This window comes from Schistocerca nitens, chromosome 6, assembly GCF_023898315.1.
Source record: "Schistocerca nitens isolate TAMUIC-IGC-003100 chromosome 6, iqSchNite1.1, whole genome shotgun sequence".
Taxonomy (NCBI): Eukaryota; Metazoa; Arthropoda; class Insecta; order Orthoptera; family Acrididae; genus Schistocerca; species Schistocerca nitens.
The window spans coordinates 126,168,030-126,193,426 of record NC_064619.1 but is presented as its reverse complement, the minus strand read 5'-3'; the positions used below and the strand labels follow the sequence as shown (position 1 = coordinate 126,193,426).

At 39.5% G+C, this 25,397-nt stretch overlaps 1 protein-coding gene across 2 annotated transcripts in view; it reads left to right on the top strand.

Moving 5' to 3' along the window:
• The window catches only part of LOC126262859 (carcinine transporter), a 452,804-nt gene extending 429,670 nt beyond the window's left edge, over nt 1-23,134 (top strand). The window contains exons 12-13 of one of the 2 annotated variants that reach the window (XM_049959725.1): nt 9,584-9,696; nt 21,176-21,312. In XM_049959725.1, coding sequence (XP_049815682.1) covers nt 9,584-9,677 — 94 coding nt within the window. In that variant the 3' untranslated portion in view covers nt 9,678-9,696; nt 21,176-21,312. Of the gene's footprint in view, nt 1-9,583; nt 9,697-21,175 lie in introns of both variants that reach the window. The other variant, XM_049959724.1, reaches the window with a different exon arrangement.
• Nucleotides 23,135-25,397: the final 2,263 nt, after the last annotated feature.

Genomic DNA, 25,397 nt, shown 5'->3' with positions numbered 1-25,397 from the left:
CCTTTATGTAGTATTATCTCTCCTGCCCCTAACATTTCTCAAAAAGAGTCGAAATGCAATTTATGATATGAATGGATGTTGGAAGTGTAGAGGAAGGAATCCAATGAAAATTACAGCCTGATAATAAATTCAACTGGGAGGAGCACACCACAGACATGTTCCACATCCTGGAGGACCTCCTCACTACAGATCAATTGGAATGTAAGTAAATCTAATCTAATCTACTGGAACAGGAGTGAAGATAGTGGGTGAAACATTGGATATTATTTTGCAGTATGTTGTGTTTTACAACAGAGAACATTTTTATGGAAATTGAGTTAATCCCCAAAAGTCTATAAACATGATCTAACCTTTTAGTAATGAAAGATGCATAAAATTAGACTGCCTGACAAAACAAGTGAAGCACCCAGAAGGGAACAAGGAAACATGAATTGAGAGAATATGTGATGTTATTGCAGCAGTTACAAAATCAAGTTAAATTTACAAACAACCTGAAATAAGGGCACAATGATCAGCATAACAATGCATCTCTTCTGACCTGGATTCATGCACTGACTGAATTGTGAAGGATGTCAATAAGGTTATTGTATCCTCCCCTGAGGCAAGCTGGTCCTTGATATCCTGTATACTGGCGTCTGAGGTGGTCACGCACACTCTATCAGAAATACATCTGGGGATCACACTGGCCATGAAAGTAACTCAACATCCAACACCATACAGAAATTTCATAGAGACAAGTGCCGTTTGTGGATGACCACTGTCCTGTGAAAAATAGCTCCACAGTACTATTGCATGACAGACAAGAATGGGATTCTCTCATCAGCTTGCTGCCATACTCAACAACGATTGTCATCGGGTGTAATGTAGAACTGCATTTCATCACTGAATATTGTGCAACACCATTCATCAGCAGTCCATGCTTCCTAATTACAGAAAACTCCATACACAGTCGTTTGTGTTGTGGTGTTAATGCCATCCTATGCATGGGACAGTAATCTCTAGTCTGACTGTAAATGTAGGCTTCTGCGGCCATTGTCACAGTAAATAAAATTCTTCTGGTTTTGTGACCGCATTGTCAACTATAAAGTTCTGACATTTTGGTGACTATTCCACTTCTTACAGCTATTCTATAAAAAAACATGATACCTTCGGTCTGCGTTAAAAGTAACATGAGAAACACATATATGCGATCAAAAATTTGTAGTCAAATTTTAAATGTTTATTGCTAAAAGAACAATACATCTTAAAGTTCAAATATTTCCTGCACCAGTGAAAAAAAAGGAGAGAAAAAGACCAACAAAAGTGACAAGTTATAAAATAATTATATAGTCAATTTGGTAACACTGCTCAAGTGTTTGGGTGCCATACCAGGTCAAACTAATAGGGTGTCTTGAGAAAATACATAGAAGGGCAGTGCAAATGATCATAGGCCTATTTCACTGGCAATAAAATGTGAGAGAACACTTAAATAAAGATGCTACACATATTAGAAAAACCAGTACAGGAATTTCTAACAATTGCTTTTGGGCATAAACAATGAATGTTTTTCAGCCCTCTATGTGTTGTTCCTGAAGAGAGTGTGGAAATGTGGTCCTGACGAGAGTGTAGAGATAAAAGCTTTGTAGTCATGTAGTACAGTATTTTGAAACAAGCAGAGTCTTTGGCAAGGCATTATGAAATTCAGTCTATGCCTCATTTCGTATGTATGTTTAAAAGAATTTCCCTCAACAAGTTGTAGGGTTTTTAGTTGAAAGAGGAGTACATTGTATATGAACAGAAAAGGTATTGTCATCAAGTCATGGCTTTTGAATAATTGTTTCTGTGACTGCCCATTGTTTGTCTCCATCGTAGCTCTGATGACTTTATTTCTGTAGTTTCAACACTCTGAGAAGGTCACTAAACAATCCACATGATCAGTCATTGACAGGTTTTTGTTTACAGTGACTCCAAGAAGTTTAACAGAATCTAGAGTGATCAGTTCCCTGCCCTCATAATTTAACTGTGGTATATATGTTCAGCAGTTTGTTTGGAGCTGAAATGTACAATTTGTATTTTCATAAGGTTCAGTTTCATAGATAAAATATAAAAGGATAGATTGCTATTCATCACATAGAGGAGGCACTGAGTCGCAGATAGGCACAGTGAAAAAACTGCTCAAATGTAAAAGCATTCAGACAAAGTCCTTCTGCAGTAAAAAACACATATTCCTACAAGCACGGCTTAAACATACATAGCCACTGTCTCATGGTGTTGGAGTCCAACTGTACTTCATATGATCGGACAGCAATCTGATGATATGGTTGATGGGGATAATGAGAAGGCATCTGATGTTGGAAGAGAGAGGGATAGCTGGGTAGGCGTGTGGGAATATGCTAGTGCTGCCTGTCAGAACATACAAGAACATACATTGACTTGATGGGGCAGGAAATGGCTGTTAGGTGCAGTGTTTGGGCGGGGGGAGGGGGGGGGGGGGGAGAGTAGAGAAGGGGAAAGGATTTCTGCGACAGAAGATCGGTGTAGTACTAGAGTGGGATCAGTGGATAGGTTAGATAGGTGGGAGACAGGGACCAGCAAAGGTTTAGGCCAGTGGTGTTACAGGAACAAAACATACATTGGAGGGAGACTGTGCAGTTCAGAAAAGCTGGGGTTGGTAGGAAGTGGTAGGAACAGGTTGTTAAGCAGTCATTTAAGTGAAGCACATTATGTTGGATGGCATGTTCAGCAACTGTATGGTCCAGCTGTCTCCTGGTTACAGTTTGATTCTGGCCATTCATGTGGACAGACAGCTTGTTAGTTGTCATGCCAACATAGAAAGCTGCGCAGCTGTTGAAACTTAGTTGGTTGATCAAATGACTGCTTTTACAGTTGGCCCTGCCTTTGATTGGGTAGGAGGTGCCTGTGATTGGACAGGAGAAGATGTAGTGGGAGGATTTAAGGGACAGGCCTTGCATCTAGGTCTATTGCAGGGATATGAGACATGAGGTAAAGTGTTGAGAGCAGGGGTGGAGGGGACTGTGGGAGGGGTGGGGAAGATATTCCTCATTTTAGGGCATGATGACAGGTGCTTGAAACCCTGGTAGGAAATGTGATTCAGCTGCTCCAATCCTGGGTTTATGAACTGTAGGTAGCATGTAGAAGTTAGGAGTGTGGGGAGTGCTGGGGCTCAGGACACAGACAGGTTCTGGGGATCAGTTCTAGGATGGACCTGAGGATTTGCGGATGCACTGGAGATCCTATTGGATTTCTGCAATTGGGTCATTATGGCAAGGTTTGTAGGTAGACACTTATATGACAACTGGCCGAGTCCTTCTGCCAGCTAATCTCTGTAGTTCATAACCACAGTGGTTATAAAATGCCTGAAAACCTATCCCCACTTGCCAAAAAGGGGAACTGCAAGGATTACCTGGTGGAGGAACTCCACCAGCTGTCAGATATGTCCAACTACAAACCTTTAAATTGGCCTACATTGCATTCCTGAGTTATTTTGTTATGTTTGGACCAAATCCCAAGGAAGTTGGTCCACTTTATTAGTTTTCCTGTTCAAAAGTGTCCAGCACAATAACAGATTTACTTTAGAAGTTGGCAGCCTTGCAGCAGACAAGAAATGTGAGTTTCTGTGTTCTGGTAAAGACATGGGCAATTAGCTTAGTACAGATTACTCAGTAAATTCTTAAACATACAATAGTCATACATATTGTACTATCACCATGAAAATTTGTTTATGAAAAGGATAGATTGCTACTCACCATATAGTGGATATGTTGAATTGCAAACAGGCACAACAAGAAGACTGCCGATCAAATAAGCTTTCAGCCAAAAAGCTCTCTCAAACACATGACCACTGTCTCTGGCTACTGAGACCAGACTCAGTGTGGCATCAGCAGCCAGAGACAATGGTCATGTGTGTGAGAGCTGCATTTGCATTGAATGAGCATGTGTTTGTTGTCTTTTCATTCAGAAGAAGGCATTTTGGCTAAAGCTTACTTGTTTAACAATCTTTTTGTTGTGTCTGTCTCTGATTCAACATTTCCACTATATGGTGAGTGGCAATCTATCCTTTTCATAATATTGTCATTATTCCGTCTTGGATTTTTGATTGTTACTTAATTGTTTGTCCTTGTTCACATTGAAATCCCCATGTTACAGTACTGTAGCATACCGCTCAAGCAGACTGGTGCAAAACAAACTGGTGCAACCGGTTTCCATTTTATCAGTGGGTTGCTCAATTTCTTTTGGCACCTCTTGCAGAATGCTGTGATACTGTGACACTTGGATTTCAATGTGTACCAGGACTGCAGACATTCTTATGCAAACAAACAACAAATAACTATGAACTTTATTTTTTGGGACTATAATTAAAACTCTGATTACTCTTTGTACTTTAAGATGGGTTAATAATGGCTGCAGAAGAATGCCATTTCATTTGGAGAAAATGGTGGCTGCGATGGTCCATATCAGCAGGTCTTTGTGCTTGTAATATGGCGCCATTAGGAAAATAAACAATGAATAAAGAAATCAAACAATGGAAAATCCAGGATGGAATGTAACAATACAAGAGAAGGAAAGTTGCTACTCACCATATAGCGGAGATGCTGCATTGCAGTGTAGTTTCAGCTCTCTGAAACCGCAAACATGTGTGCAAGTTGTGCTTGTACGCGCGCGCGCGTGTGTGTGTGTGTGTGTGTGTGTGTGTGTGTGTGTGTGTGTGTGTGTGTGTGTGTGTGTGTGTGTCTACTGCTGACAAAGTGTGGCATCGCAACTAGTGCGCGATCGCCCATTTGTCTATTAAAAGCTTTACTTCAGAATGTATGTGGGCTGCAATGTAAGCCGGTAGAGTATTATATGGTCAGTAACGGACAAGTTGTGTCACGACCATCTGTTGTAGCTGCATGTGTGAAAGCAGTGGAGTAGCGCTGGCAGGCCACTTATATTATACGAAACTAAAAATATTAATAACTAATAAAGGAATAACCTGAGGAACGTCATATTTGATGTACAACCTTCTGTTGTGAAAACAAACAATATGTCAAAGTCTGAGATCAAAAATAGTTGTATTTTGGAAGTTAGGAAAATTCCATAAAAAAAACTTAATTTTCCGACAGTTAAGAATTTAAATAAATACAGTGATGTAATAGTTCACCTTCAGTGACTATGTACGATGATCTGATAACACTTTCAGTGCTCATATATAAATTTGGAAAGTTTTTAGTTTCAGAAAACCTCTGTGACTTTTCTATAATAATTTCAAGAATTCTAAGTAAATATGTGTATTGTGTGTTAGGGTGCATGTGAATGAGAATGCGTGCGTGAGAGTATGTGGGACTGGGACGTTAGGCATTATTAAAAATCATTCATGTAATTCTCTACAGGAACTGGCAAGTGTTCCAACTCTGTAACGTGGGAACGAATCCACTAGTGGTTCCCCTGCTAGTAAATGTCGGATGTCCAAGTATGTATGCTTATGTATAAGACAGCCAGAACATTCGTGACTACATAATAAATTTCCAGATGTAGAGTAAAGCTTATAGTTCATTTTGTTTTGTTTATTTAATTAGAGAGTTTTGTGTTACTTAATTTGATGACGTCAATGAGCCTAGAGAAGTGGTTGGTGCTTGCTAGATTTTGGCGCGAGCCGCGCCCTAGAAGTGAGTTCTCATTGGTCGTAGACGTAGCCAAAGCCTTTGATTCAGTATGGCATAGAGGGCTACTCTACAAGTTGTACACACAAGGATTTCCCGGGAGCATAGTTCAGCTGATCAAGAGCTATCTCACGAATAGGACTTTCTCTGTCAAAGTAGAAACTGCCACCTCCACCAAAAGGCGTATTCATGCTGGGGTGCCACAGGGATCGGTCCTGGGGCCCGTATTGTACAGTTTGTACACTGTGGACACTCCAACGGCCCCCCTGGTTCACACTGCACAGTACGCTGACAATACAGCCTTCTACATGAGAAATGCGAACAAGGACCTGGTCATCCGTAGGCTACAAAAGGTTTTAGATGACACAGAAACTTGGGCCCGTCACTGGCACATCACCATCAACTCTGAGAAGATGCAGGCAATGCTGATTACCCGCAGGCTCGGAAGGCGCGAACCTCCTCAACGTCCCCCCCTCCACCTTCACCTAAATGGAACCCAACTCCCCTGGCGCAGAACCACCAAGTACCTTGGCGTAACCTTGGACTCTCGTCTTACGTGGAAACCCCACATAGACGAGGTCCACAGGAAGGCCTGCGCCAGAATGTCCATCCTATACCCTATCCTGAACACAACCAGCTCCCTCCCCTGCCCAGCAGCAGTAAATGTATACCAGGCCCTGATCCGGCCAGTAATGGAGTATGCGTGCCCTGTCTGGGGATAGCAAAGGGGATGGCAAAGCAGCACCTGGACAAACTCCAGAGGCTGCAGAACCACGCCCTCAGAAGGGCACTGCACCTACCTCTTGGATTCCCCACAGACGACTTGCATGCCGCAGCTGAAATCCCACTCCTGAGAGAGCGTTTCCAAGATCTGGCAAGGGCCTTCTATGAGGGTTCTTCCAGATCCGGAAATGCACTCATCCACTCCCTAGGTCGGTATGACATGTCCCGCGATAAGCACAAGCGCCCTATGACGATCTGCAACGACTAAGTCGAAGAGAAAATTCCAACACCCAATCCATAATACTGTTCCTTCCCATATAACACCAATCTTCTCGCCTACCTCAGGCAAGTACCAGACACATTCACAACAATCATCACCAAAAAAAAAAAAAAAAAAAAAAAAAAAAAACTATAGAAAAATCACACACACACGTTCACAGGGGAGTAAAAGCCGAAAGGCTACAAACTCCCCCTCACACTTCCTCAAAGAGGGGAAAGTAATAGATGAGAGCAGCAGTCGTAAGTACTGACAGCCAATGAGAAGTGAGACGGTTGGCCGCCTAGTGAGGAGATATAGTTTTGAATAGTGGGAGAGTGAGGGGAGAGTCGCGAGCTAGCTTTGATTGGAGGCGGTTATGCTGGATGTGACTTTTCGCATTATGTGTAAGATGAAGTCTTGGGATGACTTCCGCGTTATGGTCCAGTGTTAATGGTATCTGGTAGTGACCAGAAACTGTTTATGAAAACTTCAGAGTGTTGTGATAATTCGTTCCGACAAAAATCGCGAGTGAACTTTGAATTATATAGCGTGGCGGTACTGAGTATATTCTTACTGAGTATTTTACAGTGAACATAAACTTTTACTAAAAACAACCACTGAATATCGTGTGCAGAAGTAATTGACCGATCATTGACTGTGTTACAAGTAACTGGTTTTGGAATTTGGGAAGGTAAAAGTTCTGGCTGTTTTAGGTATGGTGATAACTGTGAGGAGAAACTTTAGTAATTTTCGTAAATGTGGGCTGATGATCTTGCTTCACGGCAATAAAAATCTATTGAAGGTTTGAATTTGAACTTCATGTTTAAAGTACGAGTGACATCCCCTTTCCAAATCATTTCTTTAAAGTACATAGAAAATTTTCAGCAAATTTTACTTATAGCGGCCTCCGGCATGTAGCTATGAGGTTACAGTTTCCTCAACACTGTTTTTCTGTGATCTCGTAAGTAACTGCAGTCAGGAGTTTACGTGCGAAGATCTACCACTGTAAAGAGGTAGGTGAACAAAAATTATAAAAGAAATTGCATTGCAGCAGCAACGTATAATCCGTCGCAATTGGTGCATCGCAAGCACGCGCATAAAAAATCCGTCGCAAAAGGCCTTAATGGCCGAAAGCTATGATTGTGTGAATCTTTTTATTGTGCCGATCGCGACTCAGCACCTCCGCTAAATGGTGAGTAGCAAATTTCCTTCTCTCGTATTGTTACAATGAATAAAGAAAATTACTTATAGAAATGCTTTACAAAAAAATACTGAAACTGTTAAGAGGAATTGGGCAGTGTGCAGAGGTATTATCTCAAAACACGAAATATGAGCTCTAATACAAATGAGGTGATATACTTTCAGAAAATAATTTTAAAATTAAAATGGAAAGGAAGATATCAAAAGAAAGTCCTCAAAGAGGTAGGAAATGTCGAAGACTGTGTCTTCATGCTTTATATTTCAAGAGAAATATTTCTTATTACATTTCCTCTTCGACGGCTACAAAAATAAGTAGCAAGAACAGAAGCAAATGCTTTGTTTGTATCAATGTTAGTATGGATTTCAATAAATCTGGTGACCTGTTGACTGTATTCTACGCCACTGTTATTCCGTTTGAACTTTCCAGAGAAGGGTTTCTGTTTTCAGTATCACTGAACTATCACAAAATATTAAAGACTGTGTCTTCATGCTTTATTTTTCAAGAGAAGTGTTTCTTATCTCATTTCCTCTTCGACAGCTACAAAATAAATAGCAAGAACTGAAGTGAATGCTTCTTTTGTATCAATGTTAGGATGGATTTTAAAAATTTTTGGTGACCTGTTGACTGTGTTCTATGCAAATGTTATTCTGTTTGAACTTTCCAGAGAAGGGTTTCTGTTTTCAGTATCACTGAACTATCACAGCGCTTCCAGGTATTCATCAGTTTGCACTTTCTTACTGACCTCTTATGGCATATTTAATGAATACTTGCAGTTGGGTAGTTTGTATGAATCTGTTTTTTGTTGCTGCTGCTTACAGTATTAATAATAATAATAATAACAGCTGCTGCTGCTTCTAATAATAATAATAATAATAACAGCTGGACTGTAATGAACACATTCACAATAAAAGACAAAAATAATCTTCATGTAAATTTTACCTTTTTTTCTGGGGCTGAAAGTGAAAGGTATTCAACAAACACATATCTAACATAAAGAAATATATTTAGCATAAAGAAAGATATTGATAACCCCCACTAGCTCAAAACAAAATTAAAAGCATGCATCATTAGGCACTATTTCTGCAAATTGTCTGAATATCTAGATGGAAGGATTGAGAAGTTCTGTTAGTTACATAGCAAACAGTAGTATTCATTTAATGCTGCTTGCCAAGTGGTATTGATCTGTAATTAGCACTCAGCATTTAAAAAATTATTTTCTTTGAAAAATACCAGGTTAATCAAGTAAAAACTGAGCTACCAAAAGGAGAGAAATAACAGCTATTTAATATAACTGAGGAGGCAGCAATTTTTTTCCAGTATAGCACCTTTATTTCTAATGGAGTTGATTAAATTTAGCTTTAAGTAGTAGAATGATAGTTTATTGAATACAGTATACAGATTAACTTTATATCATTTGCCTGCCTTTTGTTAATGTATACCTTGACTCGTTCCACATCTCTGAAACTTTTCCTTCTTGACAGTATCTACAGAACACAATAAATGAATGCATGAATTTAATTTTTTTTTTTTTGTTTCAAATAATTTTACCTGATGGCTTTGATAATATTTTACTATCAGCTAGCTCCCTGGTAATCATCATATATTGTAAATACATTTTTATTCCTATGGATGAGCACAAAAGTAAACTAAAGTAAACTAGGAGATCCATAAAAACATTATGATATTGCTTCTTATTTTTAGTTCTTAAATTTGTTTATGTATATTAGAATTTGCTTTTAAAATATATAGTGTGTGTTTTAGAATCCTGCAAATAGTTGTACCTAGTATATCCAAGCATAGCCAAAAGCAAGAAGTCACAGTGGAGACACAAGAAGTGGTGACCAGTCATCTATAAATCTGTGGAAAAGTGCTTGGTAAGTAAACAGAATTTTATGTGATATTTTAAGAATTTTTTGGCAGTATTTCTGTGGTCATTAAGGTGGAAATTTTGAAAATGATACAGCTTTATTTAATAGGCTTTTATTTATAAAGTTAGAATATCAATAGTCTTATTGACTGAGTTGGTTGGTGTTGTGCTAGAGGCATTGAACTCTTATTTGGAAGAAACAGAAGATAATACTTATATGAATATGCCCGTTTTAGGTTCCCCACGATTTCACTAAATCACTTCATATGGAACCTGAGGCAGATCTCTCAAAAGAGCCACTGACAGTTTTCTTCCTGGCCTTGTCCAACTGAGATAGTGCTCCACCTCATAACAATGGAAATTTTTTTCACTTGAGTACTTGGATTGAAGCACTCAACAAGGAAATGCTAACGGAACAGACATATCAGGCCTACTTCAGTCCTGTGAAACAATTTCTGTAGGCAGTTCCCAATGGCATATAATCTATTGTAATTGTCCCAATAAGACTTTTACTTGGCATTTTCACACTAACAAAACAAAGTTAAAAGTAAAGCATCAAGGCATTACTGTTGAATTGGCTCCAACTGAAATCAAGTATGACAATAAGGAGGGGAACACATTGAGGTGATACAATACACTATGTGACTCATGATACAACACAGAAGCAAGCCGCATCAGCAGAGTGCTTAGAAACATAGTGGAAGTGACTTAAAGGTTCACACCAGGATAACAGTCACATGACACCAACACGTATCTCTGTCATATTGGCTGGCACAACATGGGGTCCTGATTGCTCCACACAACTTGTCACACAATACACAGTTAGGGGAATTACAAGTCATGTCTCAAAAACAATTGTTTTATATCTAAAAACAAAGATGATGTGACTTACCGAACGAAAGTGCTGGCAGGTCGATAGACACACAAACAAACGCAAACATACACACGAAATTCAAGCTTTCGCAACAAACGATTGCTTCATCAGGAAAGAGGGAAGGAGAGGGAAAGATGAAAGGGTTTTAAGGGAGAGGGTAAGGAGTCATTCCAATCCCGGAAGCGGAAAGACTTACCTTAGGGGGAAAAAAGGACAGGTATACACTTGCACACACACACATATCCATCCGCACATACACAGACACAAGCAGACATTTGTAAAGGCCTTTACAAATGTCTGCTTGGTTTTCTTTTTGTTATTGCTAATAGTTATTGGAATTACCTCACAAATAATTAAGCCACCAGGCATTTTTGAAAAGTTTGCAGTGAAGGATGTAGTCACTGGCCAGTTTACATTTGATGGATTTTAGATCATAGATTGCTGCATACAAAATACAAGTAACATATCAAAATTGTTTTCAATGGTGGTAGGAGTGTGATACCTCTTTCCATTCTCAAAGAAAATACGTGATATGTATTTGAAGTTCTCTGTGACAAGATTGGGAGCTATACACCACATGCGTCACAACTGCTGTCTCCTGTGTGCAGTGTGGAGCTGCCTCATGTTTGTCATTTTCGTATGCTCCAGTACAAGCCAAAGTTGTAAATGAAAAAATAATTGACACTGGGAGCTATCAGCTGATGATGCTGAGTGGATGTTTTTTCAGTTTGTGCACCCTGATTTCAGGAAACTTTGTGAAAGATGCAAAAAAGATCTGAAAGCTAAACTCCTGCTACTTCTGAATTAGTAGCTGGACGAAACAGAGAAGAACATATTGAGATTTTTCTTATCATCATAGGCTTCTTCTGTTTCTTCAAACACATTGTATACCACTACAGAGAATTCATCCCGTCACCATCAATAGTGATTCATCTCACTGCAAATCCAGCAATGCCTTTTCTGAATACTAAATTGTATACTACTTTGTGAAACTGAACAGTTGTAGGAACGATATCCTAGGTTCATTAATTGGTGACCATTATTTCATTATTTACACACACACACCATATTGGATGAAACCATGCTATGTGGTCTTACAAAAAATAAACTTTTTCATAGTTGCATTTTTTATGTAATTCCCACCATTTCACTTACTTACCTTATTGTAATGAGTAGCTTCCCAGCAGAAGAAAAACATAGCAAGTGTCCTGCTTTGTCATAGTAGCTGATACTAGTTGCTCCATAAAGTGGAAACTGTGTAGACTCATTTTGTAGAATTTGTGGAATTCTGGTGCTGAGAGACCTCAACGAGAAACCACAGCCAAACTGCAATGTACAGGTGCACCCAGTACTTCTCTTTCTTTTTAAGTTTTTGACCTTTAAATAATGATAAGGCCACAAAAATGTCCACTTCATAAGAGCTCATGACTGCAATTGAAGATGAAACAGAAACATGGTTCGAATTGTCTTGTTACTTGTTGGATGGTGAGTCGCACTGCTTATCATATCATCCTAGTGGTAACATGGATGTCACACTAATAAGGATCACATTGCATGATCCTTATTGCAACATGTCTTATTTTGTATCATAACGAGGGGCCCAGAAAAATGTAGACAGTCTTTGATAGTTAATATCTTTGGAAAAAAATGACATATTATTGCAGCTTTGCATGGTATTGTAGTCCATTGTTTTCTCAATAGGTCTCGGTGAGTGTTTTCCAGCGGATGATAGAGCAGCAATGAATGAAGCAAGATTGTTGATTGAGAAATGCAGGCCCATATTGAGGTGGCATTGGAAGTACAAAAATATGATGGAGGTACAGCGACAATGGTGCAATGTGTATGGAACTCAGCCACCAACATGTACAGCAGTTTATCATCTTAGGAATAATATTGAAGTATGGTACTGTTCAGGATGTGCATATGGAAAGGTCTGGCTGACCAAAAACATCAACAAGTCCAGCTTTCAGTGCAGTTGTGTCGCAACATTTTACTAGGTCACCTTAAAAATCTGTGACGCAGCCTGCATGTGAAAGCAGTGGAAACTGATCAAGCTTACAGCGAATTCTGAAAGCTGCAAAGTGGAAAGTGTAAATTCCAAGATTGCCGCACACTATGAATGAGGACATCCTGGATCAAAGGATGGACTACTATGATGGTTTGAAGGCATGCTTTATGAGGATTAATGGTTTGCACGGATGGTTATCTGGTCTGACGAGAGGCAATTCAAACTGAACGTTACTGTAAACCACCACAATTGCATGTTCTGTGCTCCTGAAAATTCTCACATTCAGGTGTACAAACATGTTAATCTACAGGGTGTTAATGAGTGGTGTGGTCTGTCATTGCGCTGCTTGACTGGTCCATTCTTCTTTGAAGGTACCATATGTGGTGAGGTGTATCATAATATGCTGCAAACATCAATTTTACCTGCCATCCAAGAGATACTTGGAACTGAAAGATTTTATCTACAACAAGATGGCTCTCCTCTTCACTACCACAGAGATGTCAGAGCCTACATGCATCAAAATCTACCTGGATGATGGATAGATTGAAGAGCAGCTGTTGAGTATCCACCATGGTCTCAAGACATTACACCTCTTGACTTCCACCTGTGGGGTCCTTGATAAATAAAGTTTATCTACAGAAGCCAGCTACACTGAACGAGCTACAAGAAACCATTGAGGCATCCTGTCTGGCTGTGATGCCAGCAACACTGATGCTGTGGTTCAATCAACTGTTTAGCAGCATGACTTGTTTGGCTGCTAATGGGGTGAACTTGAATACATAAATAGGCATGGGGCATTTAGGAGACGGAGGAGGAGGGACAGCAGCATATGGGTAAGGTGGGGGAAGATGTTGTAGTGCTAACTGTAGGAGATACAGGGATGTGGCTGGGACAGGAAGGTTGGGCTGCTAGGTGTAGCATCTAGACACGTGTGCTGGGGAGGGAGGGGGTGGAGAGAGAGCAGAGTAAAGTAAAGATGAGAGGTGGGAGCAGCTATGGATAAAGAGACAGGTGAGAACAAGAGCTAATGCACATTAAGGTCAGAGGGGAGGGGAGGGGGAGTAACAGGAATGAAGGATATGTTGCAGGGATAGTTACTGCCTGTGCAGTTCAGAAAATCTATTGTCAGTGGTAAGAATCCAGATGGCACAGCCTGTGAAGCAGTCGCTGAAGACAAGCATAGTGTGTTGCACAGCATGCTGAGCATCTGGGTGGTTCAGCGATCTTTTGGCCAGTATGGCAGTGGGCATTCATGCAGTCAGACAGTTTCTTAGTGGACATATCCACACAGTGGTTGCAACTAAGTTAGTAGACCTCATAACTAGATTCACACATGGTCCTGCCTTTGATGGAGTAGGAAATGTGTGTGAAAGGACTGGAGTAGACGGCAGTGAAAGGACATATGGGACACATCTTGCATTCAGGTCTATTGCAAGGGAATATGAGGCAAGGGGTTTGGGGTCAGAGGTGGAGTAGGGACCAACAAGGATATTGCATAGGTTGGGTAGATGACAGAATACCAGTGTGGGAGGGTTAGTGAACATAGTGGGGAGGATGTTTCTCATTTCAAGGCACAATGAGAAGAAACTGAAACCCTGCCAGAGAGTGTGATTCAGTTGCTCCAATCCTGGGTGGTACTGAGTCACGAGGGGGCACTCTTTGTGGCCTGTCAGTGGTTATGTGGGTTATGGCATGTGACTGAGGTGACAAAACGCAAAAGATCTGTTCCTGGAGTAGATAGGGAGGGTAATTTTTGTCTGCAAAAGCCTCAGTGAGACCCTCAGTATATTGGGAGAGGTACTGCTTGTTATTGCATATGTGTCAATCACAGGTGGCTAGGCTGTACAGACAAGACTTTTTGGTGTTGAGCGGGTAGCAGCTGTGAAACAGAGGTACAGTTGGTGGTTGTTGCGTCTGGGCATCTGGGGAGATTACATGAGGTAGGCAACAACATGTAAAGAGTATGTGGAACTGAATTCTGGCTAGCTCATAGAATCTCGCAATTTGACTGCCCACCAAATTACCCATCTCTGGCTGCAAACCATCCTTTCACAATGACAATTCAAATTCCATCAGTCCATAGCCTCCACCAACTTAGCCCTGCAAAAGCATGTAACTCAGGCCCAAGTATCCTTGCACTACCTCTGCTCTATCCATAAAATCCTGCTGCTCTGCAATCCATAAAAATCCTCCTGCTCTGCAGTCACAAATTCTCACATCCTGTCTCCCAGACTGAAACCTTTATCATCGCATGCTGGCTCAAAAATATTACATATGCTGGCTCAAAAATATTATCAACAATGGGTAGCACCTCATGTTGCTAAAGCATAAGGGGCTAGCTGCAAGATCCGTTCCCTCTTTTGCCTTTTGCCCAGGAGCACAGGAACCCACCATGCCTGCCACTCACCCTCAACTGAAGACGAACTGATCAGATGTTACATATCAGAAGACACAGTGACAACCTGGTCACCAAGGGATTCCTGTGTCACCAAAGGTGTCATAGGTCACATCACCGGTGCCCTGAAGATGCTGCAGCTTTGAGAAGAAACCAGAAGCCTGTCGACCGTGTCCAACGCAGTCTCCAGATGGTTATGGACAGCAACCAATTCAGGTTGTGTCGGCTCACATCATACTGTGTATAAATACTGAATAATACCCAAAAAATACAAGCAAATCAGTGACTTGAAGTACAAGCAGACCCCTTGTAAAAGAGAAAAATACCCGACTGGCACTACTGATGTTGGAATGTACACAAAATGTAAACAAGGAGAAGAAACACTAAAATCTGCTCTGCAGAGTTCACACTACAGCCTAAGATCACAAGATCCACTAGCTCTTAAAACAGAAATAAATTTCTCTACTGAAAATGGGTGTGTAAACAGTTTCTTTTTACTAGAAACTCTGCTTACACAAAAGATACTGCAGGAAATAAATACTCTAACTCTGAAGCACTGATTTAAACTATATGCTGTGAACTAATGCAAGATTGAAAAGGAGTGTGGCTCTTCAGGTGGCCATTGCCTCACACAGCTATATATAAATATTTACACTTCTACTTCAGAAGAAGGCCTTTTGGACAAAAGCTAATATGTATAGCAGTCTTGTCATTGTGCCTGTCTGCAACTCAATGTCTCTCCTGTGTGATTAGCAATCTATCCTTTTCATAATATTGTTGTTATTTCATCCTGGACTTTTCATTATAAGAAAATACGACTTAACTCAACTGAGCTGTTATAAGTCCTTGGAAACATGTCTGCATTTAAAGGACTTATCTTAAAATATATGCAGTTTGTCTTCTTCAAGATGTTTCATCATTAGTTGTTTCATACACCTGGTAAGAAAGCACATCACTGTTCATGTTCTCTCAGAATAAAACACGAACACCTCAAGTGAGACTAATCCCTAAGATGATTGGAGGAAGGGGGGAGGGGGGGGGGACATTTAATAACAAATGCTTTTGAGATATGGCAAGTTCCAATGTATTTGTAGTTTTACAAATACAGATTTATATTTACAGATTTCACAAATACAAATATTACATATATTCATTACAGAGCATCATACAACACTTCTTTAACAAATTTCTTGGCACACTTTAACTTCGTAGCAAACCGTCCTGTGATAGGTCTGACTATTTCATACATTAAACATGTCACATTTCCAGCATATAAACTGTTGCACCACATTCACCATATGTAACACATTTACCAGTTGCTCATAAGAATTAAGACTGTCACTTTCCATTCACTCGTTCAGACTACAGCAGAGTAAACCATTCACAATTCGTTCAACGTAGCTTGGTGTCAGGGCCGGTTCAAGGACATTGTTCTACAGAAGTGACTTTTCCCTCATATACTTACACCCATGTTAGTTTTTGCTACTAATTGTGATACTCACTGTATACAGATATTGAACTTGGGTGCCCCTCCTGGCTCCGCCCCCCATGCAGCAGCTTGTGTTGCTTGGGCCTTAAACCCACCCTGCTTGGCACTCTTAATCATTCTGTGCCTGTATCGTAACTCTGACATCAACCCCACCCCCGGCATGCTCACCCTCATACAAAATTCAGATAATAATTTCACATTTCGGTTTTTAGAGCTGATCATAAGAAATTTAAATACATTTAAGCAGTGATACTATCCTAATTCATGTGTCATATGCTATACATGATCTTTTTTGTTTTTGTTTTAATGAACTGGTGCTCCTTAATTACTGTATCAAAGTTACTTTCATTTACAAAATCCACTCCAGCTGACACTAGCTCCCATCTACTTCTCAGCAACGCTCCCCTAGTATCTGATTCTGCAAGTTGGTGGCATATGCTGTCAATTAGTGCTCCTGTCAGCAATGAGAGTCCCAAACATCTACCCACTGGATACATGATTTACTGTATCAAAGGTGCATTTCCATTATAAGTTGGCAACATCACTGTTTCCTTAAGTTTATTCAAGTATACTTGCTATAATGAGTCAGTAAAACCACAATATTTGTGCAAACAACACCAACTTGTCTCCTAGATGGCATATGCAATCAGATGTTAATGTTGAAACTTCAACCTTCCTTTTTTAGGTGTTAAAACTAATTATGTGTAGGCTTATGGAGTTATCCAATAGTTGTTAATCACCAAAACAAATGATGGAGGCCAGGTTTGAGAGTAGTAGGGAGACTTAGAGTAAGAGGGATTGACTTGATCAAGACCAGTAGACAAAGAAGAAATTTGGAATGGAACTAAACATTTACAGAGGAAGAATGATGGAAAGACAGGTGGAAATGGAGAAGCACCATTAATGTCCCAACCCACTTGGATACTAGATAAAAGGAAATGAAAACAAACAAACAAATTGTTAGTTATCTTTACTACTAACTTAGAACTTACCAAATGAGCTAATATATAGAAGGCTTTTTATTTTGAAATGATCATTAACGAAACCCTTAGCTGCCGACAGGTGTTGTTGATATACATCAATGGGGACAGCTGAAAATATGTGCCCCGCCCAGGACTCGAACCCGGGATCTCCTGCTTACATGGCAGACGCTCTATCCATCTGAGCCACTGAGGGCACAGAGATTGGTGTGAGTGCTGGGACTTATCCCTAGCATGCCCCTTGTGAGACCCACATTCCCAACTGCCCACAACCTGCATTTTTTAGTGTACCTAATAGATATTTGCCCATTCACTCATTACTCGCACCAGACTCAGCTGACGAGTCCCATAAGAATTTGGGCAAAGCGTGCGCATTCGCACAGAAGGAGGTCAATGGCTGGGTAGCCTTTAACTATATGAAGATGGTATCTGTTCCTGAAAGAACAGATACCATTTTTATTTTGTTTATTACTATAAATTTTGTGGGCCCCCTTTTTTCCCAGTTTTAAGGAACTTTTCTCTACATTACAGATGAAGAGTCAATAATAGTCACAAATGGAACTAGAATCACAAGACCTCTTATTAGATTACATTGTCAGTATCACCATCCTCTTGTTCAATACTATACTAATGTGCAAACAAAGAGAGAGAGAGAGAGAGAGAGAGAGAGAGAGAGAGAGAGAGAGACAAAGTTTTTTCAGACACATGTGCCTTAAGAAGCTTGCACCTGTCTGCTTGTGTTAAGTTTTATATTATTAATGTTCATCTTGAACATAGTTGACCCTTGTAAAAAGTCCTGGAAGTTAGTGAATTTTTTTGTGTTGTAACACATGGCTATTCCAACCGGATGATCAGCTGCAGGTGAGTTGTTGCCTTTCCTAATTTTATTAATGGAGTTGTCTCCTTCTAATGGATATCATTCCACTCATGTTTATTTATGCGCCATCTTCAGTATTATGCTTGAAATGAATTGCTGTTTCCTACTCTGTAGTATGATGTAATCTCTGTCTATAGTCACAGTGTTACTTTATCTTCAATCGCTTGAAATGCTAGCCACTATGGAGATTACAGGTCACTATTCACCATGCTTAATACTGTACAAACACTTTCTATAACTGCTTACTCTTAACTTATAGGTTTTTAGAACTGGAAGACATTGATTTTAAATAGTTTTACACATACTATTAAGCTTTACTGACAGGCATGTAACTCCATCAAAGATCACGAGGCATCAAAGAATTGTCAGTTTGGTAACGTGGGAAGGGAGGGCCTGGGAGTTGAACTGTAGTGGGAGATGAAGGGATGTATGTTTCTGTAGTTATGCAGAGCTGAGGAGACTTGCACAATGTAGACTATCATGGGGAGTTTCATCAAACTAGTCTTCAGACTGAATATCAATAACAACAAGAGCAGCAGCAACAAAATACACTACTGAGCCAAACCACTATGACCGCTGCCCACAATGAGACTGAATGCCACCTGATAATGTTGCGGGTAGTCATGTGGAGCAGAGATGTAACAGGTATCATTCTAGTGATTATACTGGCTGCAATTGGAGAAATCTACAACATAAGCAATTTTAAGAAAGGGCATATTGTTTTGGCCAGCATCTGAGCACACGTATCTCAGAAATGGCAAAACTAGTCAGACGTTCACATGCTACTGTCAACCACATCTATGGGAAGTGGTTTTTGGGCAGTGAAACCCCACATAAACATCAAGGTGTTGGATGTCCAAGCCTTATCGCAAAACATGGAGGTAGGTGGCTTGCTTGCTCTGTAAAGCACGTAAATTCTGATGAGAACAGTGCTGGTCCAGGCAAAAATTTATCAGAGTACAACATTCAGCACACATTGTTGAATGTGGACTCTGCAGCAGATGACCTGTAAGTGTTCCCATGATGATCCAATGTTCCCATGATGATCCAATGACATTGTCAGATAATATTGCAGTGAGCATGGGATCATTGACATTGTATGACGGAACAATGGAACTATCTTACCTGGTCATATGAATCATGTTTCTAGTTACACTACGTTGATGGTCACATCTGGATATAAAGTCATCAAGGCGAACAGCAGATCAAAATGTGCACTGTATCTCAGATGCAGGCCAGTGGAGACAGTTTCATGCTATGGAAGACATCCACCTGAGCTTCCATGGAACAAGTGATAGTACTATAATGACCCATTGACTATATGAACATTTTAAGGGACCACCTGCATCCCTTCATGCTCGATGTCTTCTGTGGCAGCAGAAGCATTTCCCAGAATCATAACTGTTCATATTATAAACTCAAGGTCAGGATTGTGACACAGTGGTTTGAGGAGCACAATAAGTGAACTGATGTTGATGTTTTGGCCACCAAATTTGTCTGATCTGAACCTGATGGAACACATCTGGAACACTATTGGGTACCATCTCATTGCCCAAAACCACCGACCCGTAAGGTACAAGAATTGTGTGACTTGTGTATAGGCACCTGGCGCCACACACATTTACAGACATACCAATGATCTATCAAATTCGTATCTCTCAAAATCACTGCTGCGTGGTTTTCCTGCTTTTTAAGCAGGTGTGATAGTGTGTATAGCTGGAGATGTAGAGTATGGATTTAGATGTATGTAGATGTAAATATTGCTTATAGTTTTCAATAGTGACTACAGAATATTAAAAAGTAACAAATTTATAAAAGAATAATTACTAAACATTTGGACACCCTAAATTCTTTACTGCAATTTTGTTACATTTGCATTTAATTACGCTGGTGAATAATTTCAAACTATGAAGTTCATTTTCAACCCAGGACTATTAAAGCTGCACTAACACTGCTTGATTAGGCGACAGTCAATTTACACATAGGTAATACACACATAATGCGTAATCACAGGAATGTCAGACCCCAGATGTGTTCACAAAGTGCACATTGTGAATCTGATCTGACATTCCATGCCACTTAGTATTATGTGTATATTACCCGTATGTGCCAACGGCCTTGCCGCAGTGGTAACACCGGTTCCCGTCAGATCACCAAAGTTAAGCACTGTCGGGCTGGGCTAGCGGGATGCACTCAGCCTTTGTGAGGCAAACTGAGGAGCTACTTGATTGAGAAGTAGTGGCTCCTGTCTCATAAACTGACATACAGCCAGGTGAGCGGTGTGCCGACCACATGCCCCTCCATATCCGCATCCAGTGACGCCTGTGGGCTGAGGATGACAGAGTTTAGTTTAGTTTACTTTATTTCCTGTATCTGAATTGACTTACACCTTACCAAGCATTGTTATTTCAGCTTTAATACACCAGGCTTGAAAATGAACTATTTAGCTTGAAATTAGTCACCAGCATAATTAAACATGACAGTGATGGAATTAAATAAAGAATTTATGAAGTTGCTGGTCCTGTCCCAAATTCATGTTGGAAATTGTAAATTTGGATACTCTTATCCATCTGTCACATATGTATTGCATTTTTGGATAACTATTCAACACACACAAATTGTTAGCACTACTGCACCATCATTGTCACAAGTCAAAAATTATATTCTCTTGATACTTTAATTGTGCTTGTTTATTATTAGAGGTTTTGGGATTATATATGTTTATCTGATATAGTATACGCATTAGTATTCACTGTTAAATGAAAGCATTTTTTTCACACCACTATTCCAAGACAAAAAAATAAAAGATCTTTAAAATTGGTTAAATTCTGAAATTTAATGTTTTTTTTCTGCAAAATTTCAGGCCATCATCTATAGCAACATCATATGAAGATCTCGAACCACATGAAACTGTGGAACTACCCGTTATGCCACAAGAATTAATGCAGCCTCCAAGTGAAGCAACACCACTGGAGCGAAGAGAAACTAGACGCTTCTCTAATAGGACTCCAAGACTAGTTCGTCAGTCAAGTGTTATGGAAACTCCAGTGGATTCATCAGGTGTTATGCAAATGACTTACTGGTTCTAGAATGTTATGACACGTGAACCCACCCTTATTTGTGTTCAGGTTGACAGTTCCGTTTTGCATAACGTAAAAAAGTTGGGAAATTTGTAGTATAGGTTGACATTTCTTCTGTGAAAAAGAAACTGCTGCCCTGGATTTTTATATATGAAAATAATTTTTTTTATATTTCTTTGACATGTATTTGGTAAATAATGCTGACAAAAAATAACTCAGCAAATATTCAAAATATTTCCGTCTTTTTATGTATTCTGGAAAGAAAAATGATTATATATTGCTGCTAAATTAGTTCATTTGCGTGAGAATTGTTGCTATGTGAAAAACAATTCATAAATTCAGGTTTTTATTTAGAATTGTGAATACTGTACTAATAATACAAAGAACATGGAAATATTATATAAGGGCAGGCATAATGGCAATGGAGGGGTGTAGCAACAGTAGCTACAGTAAGAATGTTCTGGACTATAAACAAGTGAATGAAATAGTGATGGGTAGCTTCAATCAAACATATTATATGTTTTTACTTCTTGCAGCTTTATACATTGACGTCAGAAGTGAAAAAATAAAAATGAGTGTATATTCCATAAGCATACTTCTTCTCCATTGCAATTATCAGGACAGGCATGTGTAACTTTAAAAAAATGTAACATATGTATTGAAATAATACAGAAAGAACAGCGGTCCCAGCAACATGAAGATTTCTAGAGGTAAAATACTGCTTAAAACATGGAAAAAGCAATGAAGTTTAAATGTATCATTCTGGTAATAACATTGCACTTCCTTTCATATCTGTGGCAAATATATTTGTGTGTGTCATACTGTGAGCAGCTGTTGGAACACAATCCACATTATTACGTAATTAATGATCTATGTTGATTGAAAAGAATTAATTTATGATTTTATGTGCACATTTTTAAAGATGTAGTCTTCTACGCTCAGGAGGATATATCCATGTTAGTGTTGATACTGACATTGTTAATGTTTATGCACCAACATGGGTTGCCTTTTTTGATTTTCAGACAAGTAACACACAATAGGCATTACACATTTTTGTTTTATGTGTATTTTTATTATTAGATTACAAATAATGATATTTTAAACCTGGCAACTATATAGCATAATGGTCAAAATTTTTCATTAACAGTGATTACTAATTGAACAAAATAACAGAACACTTCCTTCACATCTCATTACTCAATTTAAATGCTGAATTTATCAAATTTTACATCTTATGTATAATGCAGTGTGCTCACTTCATGAACTCTGAACCAAAGATGATACAACTTGCTGGCCTGCTATATGTGTGCACCCAAAGATACACACACCACAAAGTCATTGATTGCATTGATACCATTAGATTTTAAATATGAATTTGTAGTACTCCCTTTCTGCTTCAAGGAATACTTAAAATTGTTTCCTCCCTGCTGTAAGATATGTGTCACAGCCATTGTTCAGTGTAATGACCCTTTCTTCAACTTATTATAACCAATTAAATTAATTGTGTGTCTTAGTACAGCCTTCAGTAGAATGAGGATTAGTTTGGTATAGTTTTGTAAACCTTACCATTTAGATTTACCCAAATGCATAAGTCACAATAACTAAGATCAAAGGACTTGAGGGCCATAAATATCATATGCCTATCTAATCATAAAAAGAAATCTATTAGCAATCAGGAATGGTACAGTAGTATACACTGTAATATTGTCTTCATGAAAATATTTTTTCTCATCTGTTTGTTAAATAATGGAATGAATATTGTTGTCACATGAAAGTCAGAAGTTACATGTCTATTAATAAAGATACGGGCAGTCAACCATCTCATTTTAAGACTTTGTTGAATGCCTACATTACCGTATTTACTCGAATTTAAGCCGCACTCGAATCTAAGCCGCACCTGAAAAATGAGATTCGAAATCGAGGAAAAAAAACTTTTCCCGAATCTAAGCCGCACCAGAAATCTGAGACTCAAAATTCAAGGGGAGAGAAAAGTTTTAGGCCGCACCTTCAAATCGAAACAAAGTTGGTCCATTGTAATATGAGACACAATTTAGGTCAAATGAATGACGATACAGCTATAGTAGTTTGGTTCGAGTCGTAAGCTTAGCAGTTAAGCTTTACCAGGTAGCCGTTGCTATGCGTCAGGCGCTCCGTCCGTATTTATACGGGTACCCTTCCTTTTTCACGTGCTTCGTCTGGTTTGAATTGATTGCTTATTTTTCTTTCATCTGATAAGTGTCGTTCTCTTTTTTATAGGTGTTTACATCACTCAAAGCTGAAAATGCATTACTGTACTGTGTCATGCATTGTTTGTCGCATTCCGATAATGAGTGTTTACGACCTGTCGCCGCTCGCGGCATGGCTTGCTTTTGTGCGCGCTACCGCTGCTTACATTTTTTTTTTTAGAAAGAGAGGAATCGTCTCATTAGTGAAACAATGGCAAGAGACTGCTATTTGTTGTTACTTACACTGCCGCTTTCTTTAATAATGACCAACAAGAACCAAATAATAGACTGCGTACGATAGAAGATGTTCTGAACGATAGTTTAGCGAAAATTTTTCTCCGTTTGAAAATCTTTGCAGACGCGTCTTTTGGTACATTACATTCTGCACAGAAATTAGAGTCATCTTAGATTTAAAAATCTAATCAATTGCCGTGCTTCATTTCTGACTGTATCACTATTCGGCATAAGAATAATACGAATATAAACATGCCATGATATGTATATTCTTCCGCGTTTGCTGTTGTCTCACTCTAGTTTCGTAGTTTATTATGCAGACAGTATTTAAATGAGATAGCAGCAAACACGAAAGAATACATGGCAAAATCTTTATATTCTTTATTATTATTATGCTGAAGAGAATATTGCATGTGATTCACAATTTATAAAAGTTCCTATTAGTAACCATCTCTTCTCACAGGTACGAAAAAATTCAGAACGCAAAGTTGGCCATTTTGACAAACATCCCAAACAGTCTTGCCAGTCGGATTTTTGTAGTGCATTGAAATGCTGCTACATTCGAAGATGAACAATACGGAATTTGTATTTACTTCGTTGGTTAATGTATGAAAATGCAGTTGTCGAAACTCAGGGCGGAGAAAAAAGCTCGTCTTCCACCTTTTTTTTAAAAATTTATTTACTGACGCAAAGGTTTTGGTGCCAGTATTTATCTCTGTGCCTGCGAAGCGCTACATATATTCGACGACAGAAGTTAGTTGTGGCGGCACCTACCAACATTTTTCAGAACTTCCGCTTTGCACTCGATTCTAAGCCGCAGGCGGTTTTTTGGATTACAAAAACCGGAAAAAAAGTGCGGCTTAGATTCGAGTAAATACGTATATCCAGAAACTCATCACTACAGTACCACACATCTTTTGGGGATAACATCGTCTGGAATTTTGAAATCACATCTCATCAGTCATAAATGTTGTTCGTATAGTCACATAACCATTATACATATTTTCAGGTAACCAATTACAAAAAACAGTTCACCTTGTGAAATGTGCCTCCTTACGTAATACCACGAAAACCATCAATCACTGCCTTCCACCAGCTATGAGAGGAAGTTTACACCAATCAGTGCCCCAAAACAGCTTATCAAGCTGCTGCTGCTAGGCAGTCTTGATGAGCTGAAAGGCTGCTATCTACAGCTAAGTCCTAATGTTGCTGACTTGATGCCTTCCAGCTGGTGGCCCACCTGCTGGCTATCTTCCATTCATTGCAGGCCACCTACCTTTGGGGTCCACAGTTTGTACCTGGACCTCTTAGCCACCCAGCCGCCATCACCTGTGCAGACGAACTTTGCTGCTGTTCACTGTCCTGTGCAGGCAAACTTTGCTGCTGTTCGTTACCCATTGTGGGCAAACTCTGTTGCCTGTTCACAGCCCTGTGTCGGCACACTCCTTGGCTGCCAGCACTACCATCTGCACTGGGGTCCATGGTTCGACTCTGTGCACCTTGACTCATCTTGCACTGAGTTGCGCATCTGCACAGATAATGACAC